The sequence below is a fragment of the Cervus canadensis genome, chromosome 25 (genome assembly GCF_019320065.1).
Source record: "Cervus canadensis isolate Bull #8, Minnesota chromosome 25, ASM1932006v1, whole genome shotgun sequence".
NCBI classification, from domain to species: domain Eukaryota; kingdom Metazoa; phylum Chordata; class Mammalia; order Artiodactyla; family Cervidae; genus Cervus; species Cervus canadensis.
Window position 1 is genome coordinate 48,072,948 of NC_057410.1, and position 16,243 is coordinate 48,089,190.

General features: G+C 40.9%; 1 protein-coding gene across 1 annotated transcript; it reads left to right on the forward strand.

Annotated features, from left to right (window-relative positions):
* Nucleotides 1-780: 780 nt before the first annotated feature.
* On the forward strand, nt 781-3,236 carry LOC122427662 (heat shock protein HSP 90-alpha-like). Its single transcript, XM_043447283.1, has one exon. The coding sequence runs from the start codon at nt 835-837 to the stop codon at nt 3,034-3,036; it is 2,202 nt and encodes a 733-aa protein (XP_043303218.1). The 5' UTR covers nt 781-834; the 3' UTR covers nt 3,037-3,236.
* The last annotated feature ends 13,007 nt before the right edge of the window (nt 3,237-16,243 follow it).

The window sequence follows — 16,243 nt, forward strand, 5'->3', positions numbered from 1 at the left end:
CTGGCAGGTAGGTTCTTTACCACTAGTGCCACCTAGGAAGACCATATATATGTATATATATTATATATATATAATGGAATATATATAACATGGAATTTCACTTAGCCGTTCAGTTCAGTCACTCAGTCATGTCCAACTCTTTGCAACCCCATGGACTGCAGCATGAAAGAATGAAATATTGCCATTTGCAGCCACATGGATGGACCTAGAAATTAGCATACTAAGTGAAGTAAGGCAGAAAGAGAAAGAAAATATGATATCACTTATATGTGTAATCTAAAAAAAGATACAAAACAGAAATAGACCCAGAGACAGAGAAAACAAACATGATTACCAAAGAGGAAGGGGGAGAGGGATAAATTAGGAGACTGGGATTAACAGATACACACATTAGTAGATACAAAACAGATAATCAACAAAGACCTGATATATAGCACAGGGAACTCTACTGTGCTACAAACTCTATTTTGTAATAATCTATATGGGAAAAGAATCTGAAAAAGAATATATATGTGTATAACTGGATCCCTGTGCTATACACCTGAAACTAACATGACATTGTAAATCAACTATACTTCAATATATAAAGAAAGGAAAAAGTAAAGAAAAATACTTGCTAAAATGAATCAACATTTTACCCTTTTATTTCAATTCTTAATGATATATCTGGTTCAAATACTATGTACTCATGTCATACTAGCTATTTAGGAAATAAAGTAATATTAAAATAATCAATACTCTGTAAGTTTAATAGTACAAATAAAATCCTATTATAGTTGCCTCTGCGTCCCTGTGCTGCGTCGTTGCGGAGCCCGTGCTAGTCCTTCAGCCAAGATGCCCGAGGAGACCCAGGCTCAGGATCAGCCGATGGAGGAGGAGGAAGTGGAGACGTTCGCCTTCCAGGCGGAAATTGCCCAGTTGATGTCACTGATCATCAACACTTTCTATTCGAATAAGGAGATTTTCCTGAGGGAGCTGATTTCAAACTCCTCCGATGCTCTGGACAAGATCAGGTATGAGAGTTTGACCGATCCCAGTAAGTTAGACTCTGGGAAAGAGCTGCACATTAATCTCATACCGAACAAGCAAGATCGAACCCTCACCATCGTGGACACCGGCATTGGGATGACCAAGGCCGATTTGATTAATAACCTGGGCACCATCGCCAAGTCCGGGACCAAAGCGTTCATGGAGGCTTTGCAGGCTGGCGCTGATATCTCCATGATAGGCCAGTTTGGTGTCGGGTTTTATTCAGCCTATTTGGTGGCTGAGAAAGTGACCGTTATCACCAAACATAACGATGACGAGCAGTACGCCTGGGAGTCTTCTGCAGGAGGATCCTTCACAGTGAGGACTGATACAGGAGAACCTATGGGGCGTGGAACAAAGGTTATTCTGCATCTGAAAGAAGACCAGACTGAGTACCTGGAGGAACGGAGAATAAAGGAGATTGTGAAGAAGCATTCTCAGTTCATTGGCTATCCCATCACTCTTTTTGTGGAGAAGGAATGTGATAAGGAAGTTAGTGATGATGAGGCAGAAGAGAAGGAAGACAAAGAGGAAGAGAAGGAGAAAGAAGAAAAGGAGTCTGATGACAAGCCTGAGATAGAAGACGTTGGCTCAGATGAGGAGGAGGAAGAGAAGAAGGACGGGGACAAGAAGAAGAAGAAGAAGATCAAGGAGAAGTACATCGATCAAGAAGAGCTGAACAAGACAAAGCCTATCTGGACCAGAAACCCTGATGACATCGCTAACGAGGAGTACGGAGAGTTCTACAAGAGCCTGACCAACGATTGGGAGGATCACTTGGCGGTCAAGCATTTTTCAGTTGAAGGACAGTTGGAATTCAGAGCCCTTCTTTTTGTCCCAAGACGAGCTCCTTTTGATCTGTTTGAAAACAGAAAGAAGAAGAACAACATTAAGTTGTATGTTCGCAGAGTTTTCATCATGGATAACTGTGAGGAGCTAATCCCTGAATACCTGAATTTCATTAGAGGTGTGGTGGACTCTGAGGATCTTCCTCTGAACATTCCCCGTGAGATGTTGCAACAAAGCAAAATTTTGAAAGTTATCAGGAAGAACTTGGTCAAAAAGTGCTTGGAACTCTTCACTGAACTGGCAGAAGATAAAGAGAACTACAAGAAGTTTTATGAGCAGTTCTCTAAAAATATTAAGCTTGGAATACATGAAGATTCTCAAAATCGGAAGAAGCTTTCAGAGCTGTTGAGATACTATACTTCTGCTTCTGGTGATGAGATGGTTTCTCTCAAGGACTATTGCACAAGAATGAAGGAAAACCAGAAACACATCTATTACATCACAGGTGAGACGAAGGACCAGGTAGCCAACTCTGCCTTTGTGGAGCGTCTCCGGAAGCACGGCTTGGAAGTGATCTACATGATCGAGCCTATTGATGAGTACTGTGTGCAGCAGCTGAAGGAGTTTGAGGGGAAGACCTTAGTGTCAGTCACCAAAGAGGGCCTGGAACTTCCAGAAGATGAGGAAGAGAAAAAGAAACAAGAAGAAAAAAAGACAAAATTTGAAAACCTTTGCAAAATCATGAAGGACATTTTGGAGAAGAAAGTTGAAAAGGTGGTTGTGTCTAACCGGTTGGTGACATCCCCATGCTGCATTGTGACAAGCACATATGGCTGGACAGCAAACATGGAACGGATCATGAAGGCTCAAGCCCTGAGAGACAACTCAACGATGGGTTACATGGCAGCCAAAAAGCACCTGGAGATCAACCCTGACCATTCCATCATTGAGACCTTGAGGCAAAAGGCAGAGGCTGACAAGAATGACAAGTCTGTGAAGGATCTGGTCATCCTGCTGTACGAAACCGCTCTCCTGTCTTCGGGGTTCAGCCTGGAGGACCCCCAGACGCACGCCAACAGGATCTACAGGATGATCAAACTCGGTCTTGGTATTGATGAGGATGACCCCACTGCTGACGACAGCAGTGCTGCGGTCACTGAGGAAATGCCTCCCCTGGAAGGAGACGACGACACGTCCCGCATGGAAGAAGTAGACTAAGCGCTGCCTGAGGATCGCTTGGCTGTGTGTTCAGCACTCTGTCTCCATTCCCTCTAATATGTTTTCAAGTATTTCTTTATTTTTGTTAACGTTTAAAAATCGTATGGCATGGTAACTACATAAGGGGAGGATAAGATTTCTTTATACTAAGTGTGATACTGTGATACTTTTAGCACTAAAGCAGAGCTAGTTTTTTCCTAGTTTCATGTTGGCTTATTTTAACAGATGGAAGTAGTTACGTTTGTTGTAAGGTGTGTGTGTAACCTGTGTTAACTTTGTGGTCTGAAGTGTTTAGATATCAAGCGGATTGTTTAGTAGACCAAAATTTTTTGTCACTGAAGTGTTCTGAAGTATATACCGTGATGTTTAAAAGAAACACTTGTTAAAGCAAGTTTTCATCTTCTGGGATATACTTTTTAAAACTTCCATCCCCTGTAGTTATGACTACATGTGCCAGGCCTCTAGAAGTTAGTGTGTTAAGCTGAACCAACTTGATTGGATTCGCTGTCCGTACATAGGGCTTGTTTTCCAAAGAAAAATATTGTTTAGAGTAGCAAACTTATAAGCCTGCTCAGGCATGTTGTAAAGCCGCTGGAAAAGTAACTTGGAGCAAGTTTTGTGAGTGGAAATGCAGTGCTCAAGTCACATTCTGCTTTAAAAAGTTGTAACAAATATAGATGAATTAAAAAAAAAATCCTATTATAGTAAATACCATTATGAAGAAGTATACTCTAGAGCAGCTATTTATACTATAATACTATAGTAGACTATCCACTACATCACTGCACTATTGATCTAATCTCAACACACTTTTCCTGTTGCTTAGCCAAAAGAGTTACTTTACAGGTTCATAATGGATTCCTGTGGAGGGAAGAATCAAGCTGGATGTTAGCTGAATGCCACTCGTTTCTTTTGTCTGGATGTCAAGAAGCACTGACTTCTTTCCATGTTGTATGAATTCTCAAATCCTCACTCTAAAAGTCAACATAAAGAAGGAAACATGCTTTCTTTCTGAGTTCAGTCCTTTTTCCCTATTAATTCACAACAGTGAATATCTTTTAATGATTTTACTTATTTATTTATGGTTGTGCTGGATTTTTGTTGCTCAGAAGTTTCAGCTCCCGATTTCTAGAACACAGGCTCAATAGTTGCAGAGCACAGACTTAGTTGCTCTGTGTCATGTAGGATCTTTCCAGATCAGGGATTAAATCTGTGTTCCCTGCATTGGCAGGCAGATTCTTTACCACTGAGCCACCAGGGAAGCCCCACAATGAATATTAATTGTTTCTTTCAAATCTGTTTCTAATCATGAGTTCATTAAAACTGAAGTTCTTGTTTTAAATTTTGTTTATTCTCTAGAGGGCATTAGAATGCAGGTTGACTCCTGAGATCTCCAAGAACATTCTGCATTAATTAGTTGATAAAATCAGCCTAAGAAATCTGAGATTTTGTGCATGATGTACTCAACTTTATGAACTTAATGGGCCATTTCACTTAACAAGCGGGAAAAACAGATGAGAGAAAACTGTCACAAACTATCAAAATTTTGTCCTCTATTGTTTTTTTGGTTCAGAGGTTTGGGTTTAGTTTGGGTTTGGTCTTGCTGGTGAAAGGACCGTTCTCACACATATCAGGAGCTTGTTCACCAACATTGCCCTGACAAAGATACCTGGGCCAAAACCCTATTTTCCTGGAATCGCAGCCTTTTCTCCCCATCACTAAAGACAGTTTAGGGAACTCACACCACCCAGGTTTCTTTCCAGGAAACTCCATTTCTTTCTTGAATCATACACTTACACAGGGAGAGGAAATGATGAAAAAGTTTTCTTTCTGTTCTCAGAATAGACTGTGTCTGTGGGTCCATGCGTGGGGACTGGAATCCCTTGTGGGCTTTCTAGGGTCTTTAGTGAATAGTCTTCGTCTTTTATTATTTAGAATTTCAAATGATCTAGAAGAGCTCATGAATCTTGAATTGTTTGATACTGTAACTACCATAGTGACCAGTTGTTTTCCTCCAGATACTGCAAATGTATAAACTACATGATAATCATATATTAACCACTTTTTTATACATCTGTTTAGGCCTTCTTAGGTCACAGAAGCATAATGGTTTAGTGAGACAAGAGTCATCGTTTCTTTTGATGATATAAAATAGGGGAGAAGAAAGAATATTAGTTAGATTGATTCATTCCCAGTTTTCCAAATCTGTCATAAGTATCAAGGTTTCACTTCATAGGCATTCAATACTTATATCTGGGAAATCAATTTCTAAAACCAGAGTAAATCGGCCTTTTCATGATGGGCCTTACTCTGGTTTGACTTCATATTTTTTCCCACATTTTGTTCATTCACTCTGCCAACATTCATGAAGTACCTAATATGTTCCAAGCCTGTGCATTAGGCTGGGAGCTGAAGACAAGTGAAACGAAAAAACAAAATTCCTGGTCCTCAGAGAGTTTAAAATTTAGCAGGGAAACTGACGATAACCAGTCACAAGACAATGTGTTTATACAGGATGCACTTAAAGAATGGCTTATGCAACAAACATTCCAGACACCCTACAAGGTGGTAGGAATAGAACAGGTAACAACAACAACAAAGACACAAACTCTGTCTCTGTGAACTTTAGTCACGGAGATAGGCCTGAATGAGACGTAACACAGATATAGGTCGAATATTATAAAATTTAGAACCCTTTCAACTCCAAGTAGCCAAAAACCCAGCTCACACTGGCATAAGCCAAAAAAGGGCATTTATGGATTCATGTAATATACAAAACAAGGGCTAGTTGAGGCGGGGATTGGTATAGAGGTACCTGGTACCTCGCCTTATTTCAGCCCTGCTTTTACCTGTGTTTGGGTTCATCCTCACACTGAAATCCACTAGTAACAGAAGAGTGTTTTTCTCTTCTCCCAACAAGTACCCTGGGCGTGAAGCTCACCAGGCCACCTTCCCTAAGCGGCTCCTGGTCAGGGCACGTGGGCGCCTGGTGGGCGGGGCCAGCGTCACACGTGAGGCCTCGGAGGAGGGGCTGGGCCGGTTCCCGGGACGCCTGCGCAGTGAGAGATGGGAGGCGGGTCAGGCCCCCGAGGCAAGACGGGCTGCCTAACCCCAGGGGGTCTGGACGCTGGCGGCCAAAGCCCACTGGCCACGCTGCACGGCCGTTTCCAGTCCAGTCCAATCTCCATGTGCGGTCCTACTCCTGGGGACAAACACAGCAGCCGAAATCCCAGCAAAAGCGATTTCCGTCCTTACTGGTGCCTCTCAAAGTCTGCCCAGTGTGATTCGATTCGCAGGCCTGACGCACACCGCGACGATCCCGTTTCCCTTCCCTCTCCCTGGCTCTCATACCCAACATCTCCCCACTGCCTCTCTGCAGCCCTGCTCTCCAGCTCCTGCCCGACGTCCTCTCGACCCGAACTCATGCCCCTGCAGCCCATCCCTCAGTTTCCCAGCCTCCACTCGCCTTGTCTGGATCCACTGCCCCCTCTCCTCTAGTACTTTCCACCTCCAGCGGAGATCTTCCAGGCTTAGCTGTTTCTCAGGTTTTCTCTCCACCGATCACCCTCATCTGCATAATAAAGGTCAGGATACCATTACAAAGTGGGGGGTGGGGGGAGGGATGAACCCATTAACTATGAAAGATTGGACTTTTCAGCTGAAGAAGCGGAGACCATGAGCACTTTTAATGTCTTTTCTTCTGTCTCTGCCATCCAAATAATCACATTCCACAGTACATAATTTCAAACTGTGACAAGAATCTGGAAAGCAGGTAGAGGACATACTGGCGGACGTATGGATTAAGATCTAAAGAATGAACGAGTTCAGCAGGTGAGACGGTGCTCTGAAAAGGAGACACATCATTGGACAAGATAAGCCTGGGGAAGGTAGAACGGAAAAGCGGGAAGAGTGTTCAGAAGGAGGGAGCAGGACGCGGGATGAGGCCAAGGGCTACGTGCAGGTAATCCCCAAGCATTGGACAACGCAGGAGCAACACCCACGACCCAACAGGAGAGTCTGGCCCAAAAGGCCTGCACAGTTCCCTTGGGTCTCAGGCAGACAAAGGAGAGTACTTTTAATAGTGTTGCTAAGCCCCAGGCTTGGAAGAAAGAAATCACTTTTTGAATCCTCTGTGCCTGGGTTGTTACGCTATAGCCATCTGAGTTATGTAAGTGCTCTGAGAAGAAAGAAATGAAAAGTGCCTTCGGCTCAGCGTCTCTTGGCTGAACTTGTTAGTCATCTTTCTGTGATACGCTAAGTCAGAGGAGGAATCGCTGCCAAGATCATTTTGCTGTTATGATTAGTTCAAGTTTCTAATCTTTCACTGCACTGCTTTTGGAGAGAAATTTAATGCTAATAGGGGATAAAAAGTTAACTTGTTTATTTGCTGAAGCGTACAGGGGGCAAAACACCTGGTTTATTTGCCCAAGTGTTTACAGATATGGATGGGTTTAAATCTATCATCTTGCAATTTATTTTCGAGTTGACTTACCTATTCTTTGTTCCTTTTTTAAAAAATATTTTTCTACTTTCTTTTGGGTTGAGTGTTTTTATGGTTCCATTTTATTTCCTTTGGTAGCTTGCTAAGGTTGTTTCCTTTTGTTGCTTTAGGGTTTACAGTATATGTCTGTTGCAGTCAACTTTCAAGAAATAATGTACCACTTCAAACAGAGTATAAAAACCTTACAATAGGACACTTCCTTTTCCCACATCTATGTATGCTATTGTCATACATGTTACTTCTACCTACATTATAAGCCCTAAAATACATCATATACATTGCACTATTTTCTTGTTAAGCAACTGATTATCTTTTAGACAGATTTTCAAAATAAGGAAAAAATGGTCTTTTCTACTTACCTATGTACTTACTGTTTCTATTCTACTGTACCTATGTACTGCTCTTCAATCCTTTAAGTAGCTCCAGATTTCCTTCTAGTATCATTTTCCTTCTGTTTGAGGAAGTTTTTTAACATTTCTTTTGGTTCATGTCTGCTGTGATGAATTCTTTCAGCTTTTATATGCCTGAAAGTAACTTTATTTAACCTTCCTTTTTGAAAGATTTTTTGTTTGTTTTTGAATTCTAGCTTGGCAGATTTTTTTTTCTTTCAGTACTTTAAAGATGTTAATCCACTGTCTTGTGGCTTGCATTGCTTTCTATAGGAAATCTGTGATCATTCTTCCTTTTGTTTCCCCTCTGCATAGATTGTGATGTTTCCCTTCTGACTGCTTTTAAGATGTTTTTCATTATCATTAATTTTAAATACTCTGATTACGATATGCCTTGGTATAGTTTTCCTGTTCCTTATTCTTAGAGTTTGTTGAATTTCTTAGATTTATAGATTCATAGTTTTCATGAAATTTGGAAAATTTCTGGTCAATATTTTAAAATATTCTTTCTGCCCTTCTCTTTCAGGGACTCTCAGTAATGTATTTCATCACTCAAGGTTGTCCTGAAGCTCACCAATGATCTACTGATTTTTTTCCTCACACTCTTGCTTTGGTCAGTATTCAACTGCAGATTTCAGGAGGAGCATCTGCAGTTCTCTAGACTTTTCTTTCTGTGTAGTTTTCTCTTATCTGCTGTTCTGCTGGGGAAGTCCTGGGCATCTTGGTCTCCCTGGACTCTCAACTCCCTCCCCACTACTCAGTGAGAGAGGCAGGCCCTTCCTGGGGCCCCCTCTTCCTTCACCTAGAACTCTCTCTGTGTGCTAAGCTGGAACAGTTGTCGGGATCATTTTCTTTGTTTTCCACTTCTCAGGATGACTGTCCTGAGCTGCCTGATGTCCAGTGTCTGAAAACCATTGTTTCATACATTTTTTCCAGTTTTTCCTTTTTTTTTCAGGTAAGAGGATAGATAAATCTGGTCCCTGTTCCATGTTATATGCTGAAAGCTGAAGTTTTAAACTATGTGAAAATGGTGATTCTTAAACCTTTGTATGCACGCGTTAACTGGTAGGCTTATTAAAACACAGGGCATAGTGGTAAGGAAGCTGTATGCCAATGCAGGAGACAAAAGAGACAGGGGTTTGATCCCTGGGTTGGGAAGATCCCCTGGAGAAGAAAATGGCAACCCACTCTGGTATTCTTGCCTGGGAAATCTCATGGATAGAGGAGCCTAGTGGGCTACAGTCTTTGGGGTCATAAAGAGTCAGACAGGACTGAGCACACACATTTGTCATTCATCATTTGAGTTGTTAATGGGTGCTGTGTGAAAGATGTTTATAGTCGAATAAGGTTAGGGACCTATAACATGTTAATGTATTTTATGAATCTTCCAAGGGGAAGATGATAATAAGAAATGTTTTCCAAACTGATTTGACCACAGAGACATTTATTTTGCAAAACATCTATTAGTAACTTGAGAAACTTTATTGCTCCTTGGAAGCTAGTTTGGGAAATACTGGAGCAGACCCTTGGCTTTTGTAAGTTTATTATTAATGTTAGCTATTTGTCAGAAGGCATTTCATTGCTGTAATAATTTGTGGTTCTGCTGGAGTGAGTTTCCATTCCCAGGAAGTGAGTCACTCAGCTAATGAATGAACCTGACCACTGCCCATAATCCATACCCTAATTTGCTTAGCTGCTCATCACTCAGTAGCTTTTGTAGTAATAAAAATTTGTTTGCTTTGTGAAAATGATCCTGAGAAAAAAAGTCAGCTATTGGTTTTGGTGGAAGAGAAAAAAAAAGGATTTGGTAGTGTTGGAAGTTATATTAAAAAGGGTGTCTTAGCAATGAAATAGAAGTTTGGGGATAAATTTTAAAGGCCATCTCCTAAATTTGTCAGGGACTTGGCTCTGTATGCAAATAAGCTCATCCGGTAACCTACTCGGAAACCAACAAGAATGATTCATGAATCTCTTTAGTGAGAGACAAAACCTAGCAAGATAAGATGTTACACAAGCAATTGCTGACTGAAGTATAATTCAAGAGAAAGCCAAAAAGCCTGGGCAGGTGTTTCTGTGAAGCCGCAGGAGGTGAAGACACTCATACATAATGAAATTGGCTTCTAGATTCTAAAGAGAATTTTTTTTTGGTATATTACACTGTCAATAAGGGAGATATGACCTTAGCTGACTATATCTCAAGGAAATGGAATATGTTTCATCCTATGCTAAAGACCTTACAGAAGCCTGAGAAATAAATTTCATGCCTCAGGACATAAAGAAAGTTATAGAGGGAAAAAAATGCTGCTAATCACAATGGTTCTTTTATAAGAACTTAAATTCATGTTCCTCTTACCCCTTTCATACTCTACTTAGGGCTTTTCTCGGTTAACTTAACCAATGTTACCAGTATTTATTAAGGACCAGGGGTATGATAGTTATAGGAGTTTGAAGTGTAAAGAAACCAGCGCCCTGCCTGCAGGGACCTCAAGGGTGAGGGATGTTTGAATTACTGCAGCCTGACTGATTCACCACAGTTGTGTTCCCACAGGGTCCCTCACTAAAATGTCAACTCTGTAAGGGCAGATATTTGATCCGTCACTGTATTTGTGGAATATACTTTAATTGATTAAATAAATATGCCTTATAATAAAGCTTAAAAACAACTTAGGTATTTAAGTATAGAGAATTGAGTCAAGCAAAGAGTTAACACAATGAAATACTAGGCAGTAATAAAAATAAGAAATAGTGTCAGAGGGGAAAAACAAATAGAATAGAGTTATACCAATGAGTTATTAAAGTATCCTGCCTTGTCTAGGTTTATGCTCCAGCTCTCCCCTGCCCACATCTGTAGATGCCCTACCTCTTTAAGGCTCAGCTGAAGCACCACATCCCCTCTCAGGTAGCAAGACTCCTGCATCCCTCCACCCTCAGAATTAGCCTCCTAGAAGATGCTGGCGATCCTTACCCACACACCTAGTGTTTTACCTTCAGTGCTAACAAGTGGATTTCCGACTGCAAGTAGCAGTGTGTCTTTGGTTGAGAAACCTTCTCCAAACCTGGCGAATGCTGCTGTGTCCACTTGCTTGGCGGGCCAGAATGCTGAAGAAGTAACTGCTCCCCATCTGGGCCCCTGTGTTCCTGTATTGTGATGTGTCTCACATTATGCACTTTACTGTGAGGTTTTGTGACTGTCTTGGCTCTTGTAACCTGCAAAATTATTTGAGAACAGACACCTTTAAATACTGTATCTCCCAGAGGCTAACAAAGTATCTTGCATACAGAAAGTGTTTTTAAAAAACTAGATTAACTACATTAATCAAATTGAGTATTTCTAGAAGACAAGCACTGTAGATATCTAATACCTAAATAGTTCACAGCATTCTCTGTGGTATTTAATCAATGAAACTACTTAAGCAAGTTTTTATGAATCACGGTTATTGATTTTAAAATCTTATAATAAAAGTCTTATAATCATTGTTTCAAGTTCAAAGTTGGGCTTTGAGTTTTATATTGAGTATATTTTAACATTTCCTGATTGAAAAAACTCAGCATCCATTGAGGGAAATAGAGGGGATAAGATCTGAATTGAGTCTGTACTTTTTTTTTTTTTTGGCCGTACCATACGGCTATGGGACCTTAATTCCCTGACCGGGGATATAGCCCTGAACTCCCTGCAGTGGAAGCTTGGAGTCCTAACCACTGGACAACCAGGAAATCTCTGTATTGCTTAACACAGCATCCAGAAACCCACATGTTCCAACCCCCACTGTCTTTCTCAATTTTATCTTCCATACTCTGGCTACCTTTCCTATGTATACAGCTGTGGAATCTTCATGCAAAAGATTTGTAGTTCATATTTATCTTTGCTTGTTAACCACACTGTGTCATTGTTAATGCACAGATAACAACAATGCAGTGTTCTACAACAATGCAGTGTTCTTATAAAGTGATATGTTCTTATGAAGACATCACTTCATAAGAAAAACTATCATTTGAAAAATGGCAATGAAAGATATGACACATGGCAATGAAAAATGGCAATGACAGTGTGATACGAGGACAAAAAAAAACTCCACATGATAATCCTTCTTGAGATCCCACTTTTGCTTCCCTATCATTATTATATTGTCTTTGAGTCTTTACTAACAAATGTTCAAGTATCTAGGAATTTGATAACATGACCTAAATTTGAATAATGATTTACATGCCTTTCAAAGTTATTTCCCAGGTCTAATCCAGTGGCCAGTATCCTGAAGACGCATATCTACAGGACACAAAAAGGATACCACCTCTATGTCACATATAATCAAAAGAACATAAACAATAAGCATCATTCTTTTAAGAAAAAACACAAGATATACTCATCCTTGGTAGAAATATCAGGTAATATAGAGAAATGAAAAGGCAGTAAAAACACAGTAATATTTCTGATCAAAGCAAAATACTACTAAAATTTTAGTGCATACCACTCCCAACTTTTTTGGTATGGTATTTTTAACATAGATATTTAAAGGGCTCATGGTATGTGCATGTTTTTTTCTCCTCTTTGCACTCAGTCATGTAACACGCCGAACCAGGCACCACACACAGGCTCACTTGACACCCACTCAAGTTCGAACACAGCTTTCCATCCTCCAGAGACTACTAGTAGTAGTAGTGTTAGTCACTCAGTCGTGTCAGACTATGTGTGAACCCATGGACTGTAGCCCACCAGGCTCCTCTGTCCATGGGATTCTCCAGGCAAGAATACTGGAGTGGGTAGCCATTCCCTTCTCCAGAGGATCCCTACCCAAGGATCAAACCTGGGTCTCCCACATTGCAGGCAGATTCTTTACCACTGTACCACCTGAGAAGCCCAAAGGCTAGAAAGCCAAACATTTCCAAGACTCCCTTGCAGCCTGGCTTCCACAAATAATTGAGTTTCCACCAAGCCCAGATGGAAGATACATTCTCTGAGCCAGATTTGGAAGGCAAGTGAGTGACATGAAGTGATGATCATGATCAGGGATGGCAGATCTACTGGTAACCGAGACAGAATGCTTACTCTCAGTCTCTAGGATAATAGCCATTGAGAGGTGAGCATGGGCAGACATGGCGTCTCCTTTCACACTGCGCTGTACTGGGCTCAGCTATTGTTCTGGGCTCTATAGCAACACTTGCATCCCTGCTCCTCTCAGAAATTCTGTGGTCTGCAACTAAGAACCCTAATGAATACCTGTGAACGCCTTTTCATGTCAAAAAATACAAGTCAAGAAATATTATATAATTGCCACTAGTAGAATCAGAGAATTCTAGAGCTCAGTGGGAACCAAGCAATCAATTAGACTTAGGAAAATATGCTCAAAGAAGTTAAATAACTCACCCGTTTCCCCAGATGGAGACTGGTGAAGGCAAGACCACATGTAAATCTCCTTATCCCCACTCCATATAAGGAATTTACTCCATGCTTGCGTCCCAGTGAGAAGATGGACAAAAATGGCAGTGCTCCAAGTTAAACTTCAGTGTTTTGTGTTGCATAACACACTCATCCATCATCGGGGAGACGTTAGCCCAAGAAAAGCCACAGTGTGATGTCTTTTTAATGTGTTGCCTCTTCTTTCCATCCACCTCCATACCCCAGCACAGGTCCATCCCCAGAGCTGCTCCCCTGGGTGAAGACCTGCTGACTTAGTCAGGGTGCCATGACCAAACACTGTAGCCTCCACTCCAGTTGGCTATGGGGTGGAGCATCTCCTCAGGCTACAGAAGTTTCTGTTTGGTTTGTATGAATGAAGACTTGCTCCCAGGGAGCTAGCGGTCTGTAATGCTCTCAAAGAGGGATACTTCTTTTCGCTCTTCTCTTATGACAGCAAAGATTCATTGTCAAAAGCCTTTGGATCCAAACTGGATCTGAATCCCAGCTCTTCCACTTACTAGCTATGTGACTGTGGGAAAAGTTATTCAATTTCCACAAGTCTCTCACTTTACTTCTTCGTAAAGTGGAAAGAAAGATAATGGCTTTTACAAGGCTGTTCTTTGGACCAGAAGACATATTTCTGTAATGTTTGACATGTAAGGGACATTTTCAGGTGGCTCAGTGGTTAAGAATCCACCTGCCAATGCAGGAGACTTGAGTTCAATCCCTGGGTTGGGAAGATCCCCTGGAGGAGGAAATGGCAAACCACTCCAGTATTCTTGCCTGAAAAATCCCAGGGACAGAGGAGCCTGGCGAGGTCACAGAGAGTTGGACACAAATGAGTGACTGAGCACACACAATAAATAGTTCTTTTTATTGGGTTGCAATATATGCTGTTAACCTGAAGAGCAGCCAATGGAGTATATATTGACCCTTCCCCATTTATGATTTTATAGCTGAATTTGAGCAGAAGAGTAAGATCACTCCAGGGTAGCCCACTGCCATTTTACAAAGGGTTTAGACGGTTTCTTGAGTCCATATAAACATACATATCTGAGCTCATACCCAGCCATTAACAGGTCACAGGAGTTTGTTTCTGCTGCAGCCCTACAAGTCTTCCACCAAGTGAACATAGGGGCAAATAAATCAAAGCTTGGGTCTTTGAACATACGACATTATTTAAGAATTAGGTATGGAAATTAGGTATTCCCACAATCTCTGGAACGGTGTGAGTCAATAATATTTAAAGTAAAAGCTAAGTCAGCTTTCCCTATAGACATATAAATATACAATTTATAGGAGTTGGGGTGTTTTTAGGTATTAACCTTTTTTCTATAGCTCAACATTTTTCTTATGAGGTGAGAGCTGCAGGACATGACAATTTTTATTTTGTTTTGCAAGAAAAGGTTCATTTTACAAATGACGTTTAATCCCACATGGGAAGAAGATTACACAAAAGTCCTGGCAGGCATATGCCGTAAGTAAGTAATTAAGTGCTGGTCAATTATAGCGTTGTGCATTGTTTCCAAAATCAGGTTAACTTTCCTTACATCATTTCCCAGAGAAGCATTACATATATACATATATATATATGATGTTTTAACTGGAAATTTTTATGAGGCTTTCTCTGAAGTTTTGTTCAATGATAAAAATACATATGGAAATCTTGTTTAACAATATTTGAAATGAAATATATACCCAAATGCTGATTCTTAAATCCCAAACTAGACTAATTTTCTAGTCTTTTTCCGAACAGAAGGGAAAAAGTCAAAATACTTTGATAAGCACTACTGCAGATTCTAAAATTTTTTCTTGAAATTTACTGGATAAATATACACTTTTATACAATCTGTAGCAAGGGAAAACTATATGAAAGTTAGAATATATATATATATATATATATATATATATATATACATTTTATTTTCCTGAAATTATCTAGTGTTTCTTATCAAGCATGAGATAATTCTTTGGGGGGGGGGGTAGAAATAGGTTTCCCAAGTGGTTGTGGCTTTGAGAATTCATTCCCATTTCTCACCAAAACAGTCTTAAGACAGAAGTTAGCATTTGTGTGAAACTTTAGAACTGTGACCTTTCTTAGAAAATTCCATTCTGTGAGTGTACACACAATCACATATTCATTCAACATTGTCTCATAACCAAGAGGTCAAGTAGGGTGAGCCTTGGAAGATGGTAACTGGTTTGGTAATCAGGGCCTCTCTGTGACCACAGGGAGAGGCTCAGGGTCTCTCGGGCGGGTGATGTCAAAGCTGCAGCAAGCACTGGAGTCATTTCAAGCTTGACAGACTATAGAATCTCCTTCCAAGCTCACTCATGTTTTTGTTGGCAACAGGCTTTGACTCCTTGGAGTCTATCAGCTGCAGGCCTCTGTTCTGCACCACGTGGGCCCTCCACGGGCTGCTTGCGTGTCCTCCTGACATGGCTGCTGGCTTCCCCAGAGCCAAGATCCATCCAACAGAGACAGAGATGCAGAGAGAGAGGGATGGGAGTGCAGGACACAGGAGGAAATCACAATGCCTTTTAGGATGTAGGATGAGAATTATAGACTTTATGCTATTTTCTGGAAGTGAGTCACTAAAACCACCACACACTCAAGGAGAGGAAAATTAAATGCCACCTAATGAAAAATCTAGACAGCATATTAAAAAGCAGAGACATTACTTTGCCAACAAAGGTCTGTCTAGTCAAGGCTATGGTTTTTCCAGTGGTCATGTATGGATATGAGAGTTGGACTGTGAAGAAAGCTGAGCGCCGAAAGATTGATGCTTTTGAACTATGGTGTTGGAGAAGACTCTTGAGAGTCCCTTGGACTGCAAGGAGATCCAACCAGTCCATCCTAAAGGAGATCAGTCCTGGTGTTCATTGGAAGACTGAATGCTGAAGCTGAAACTCCAATTATTT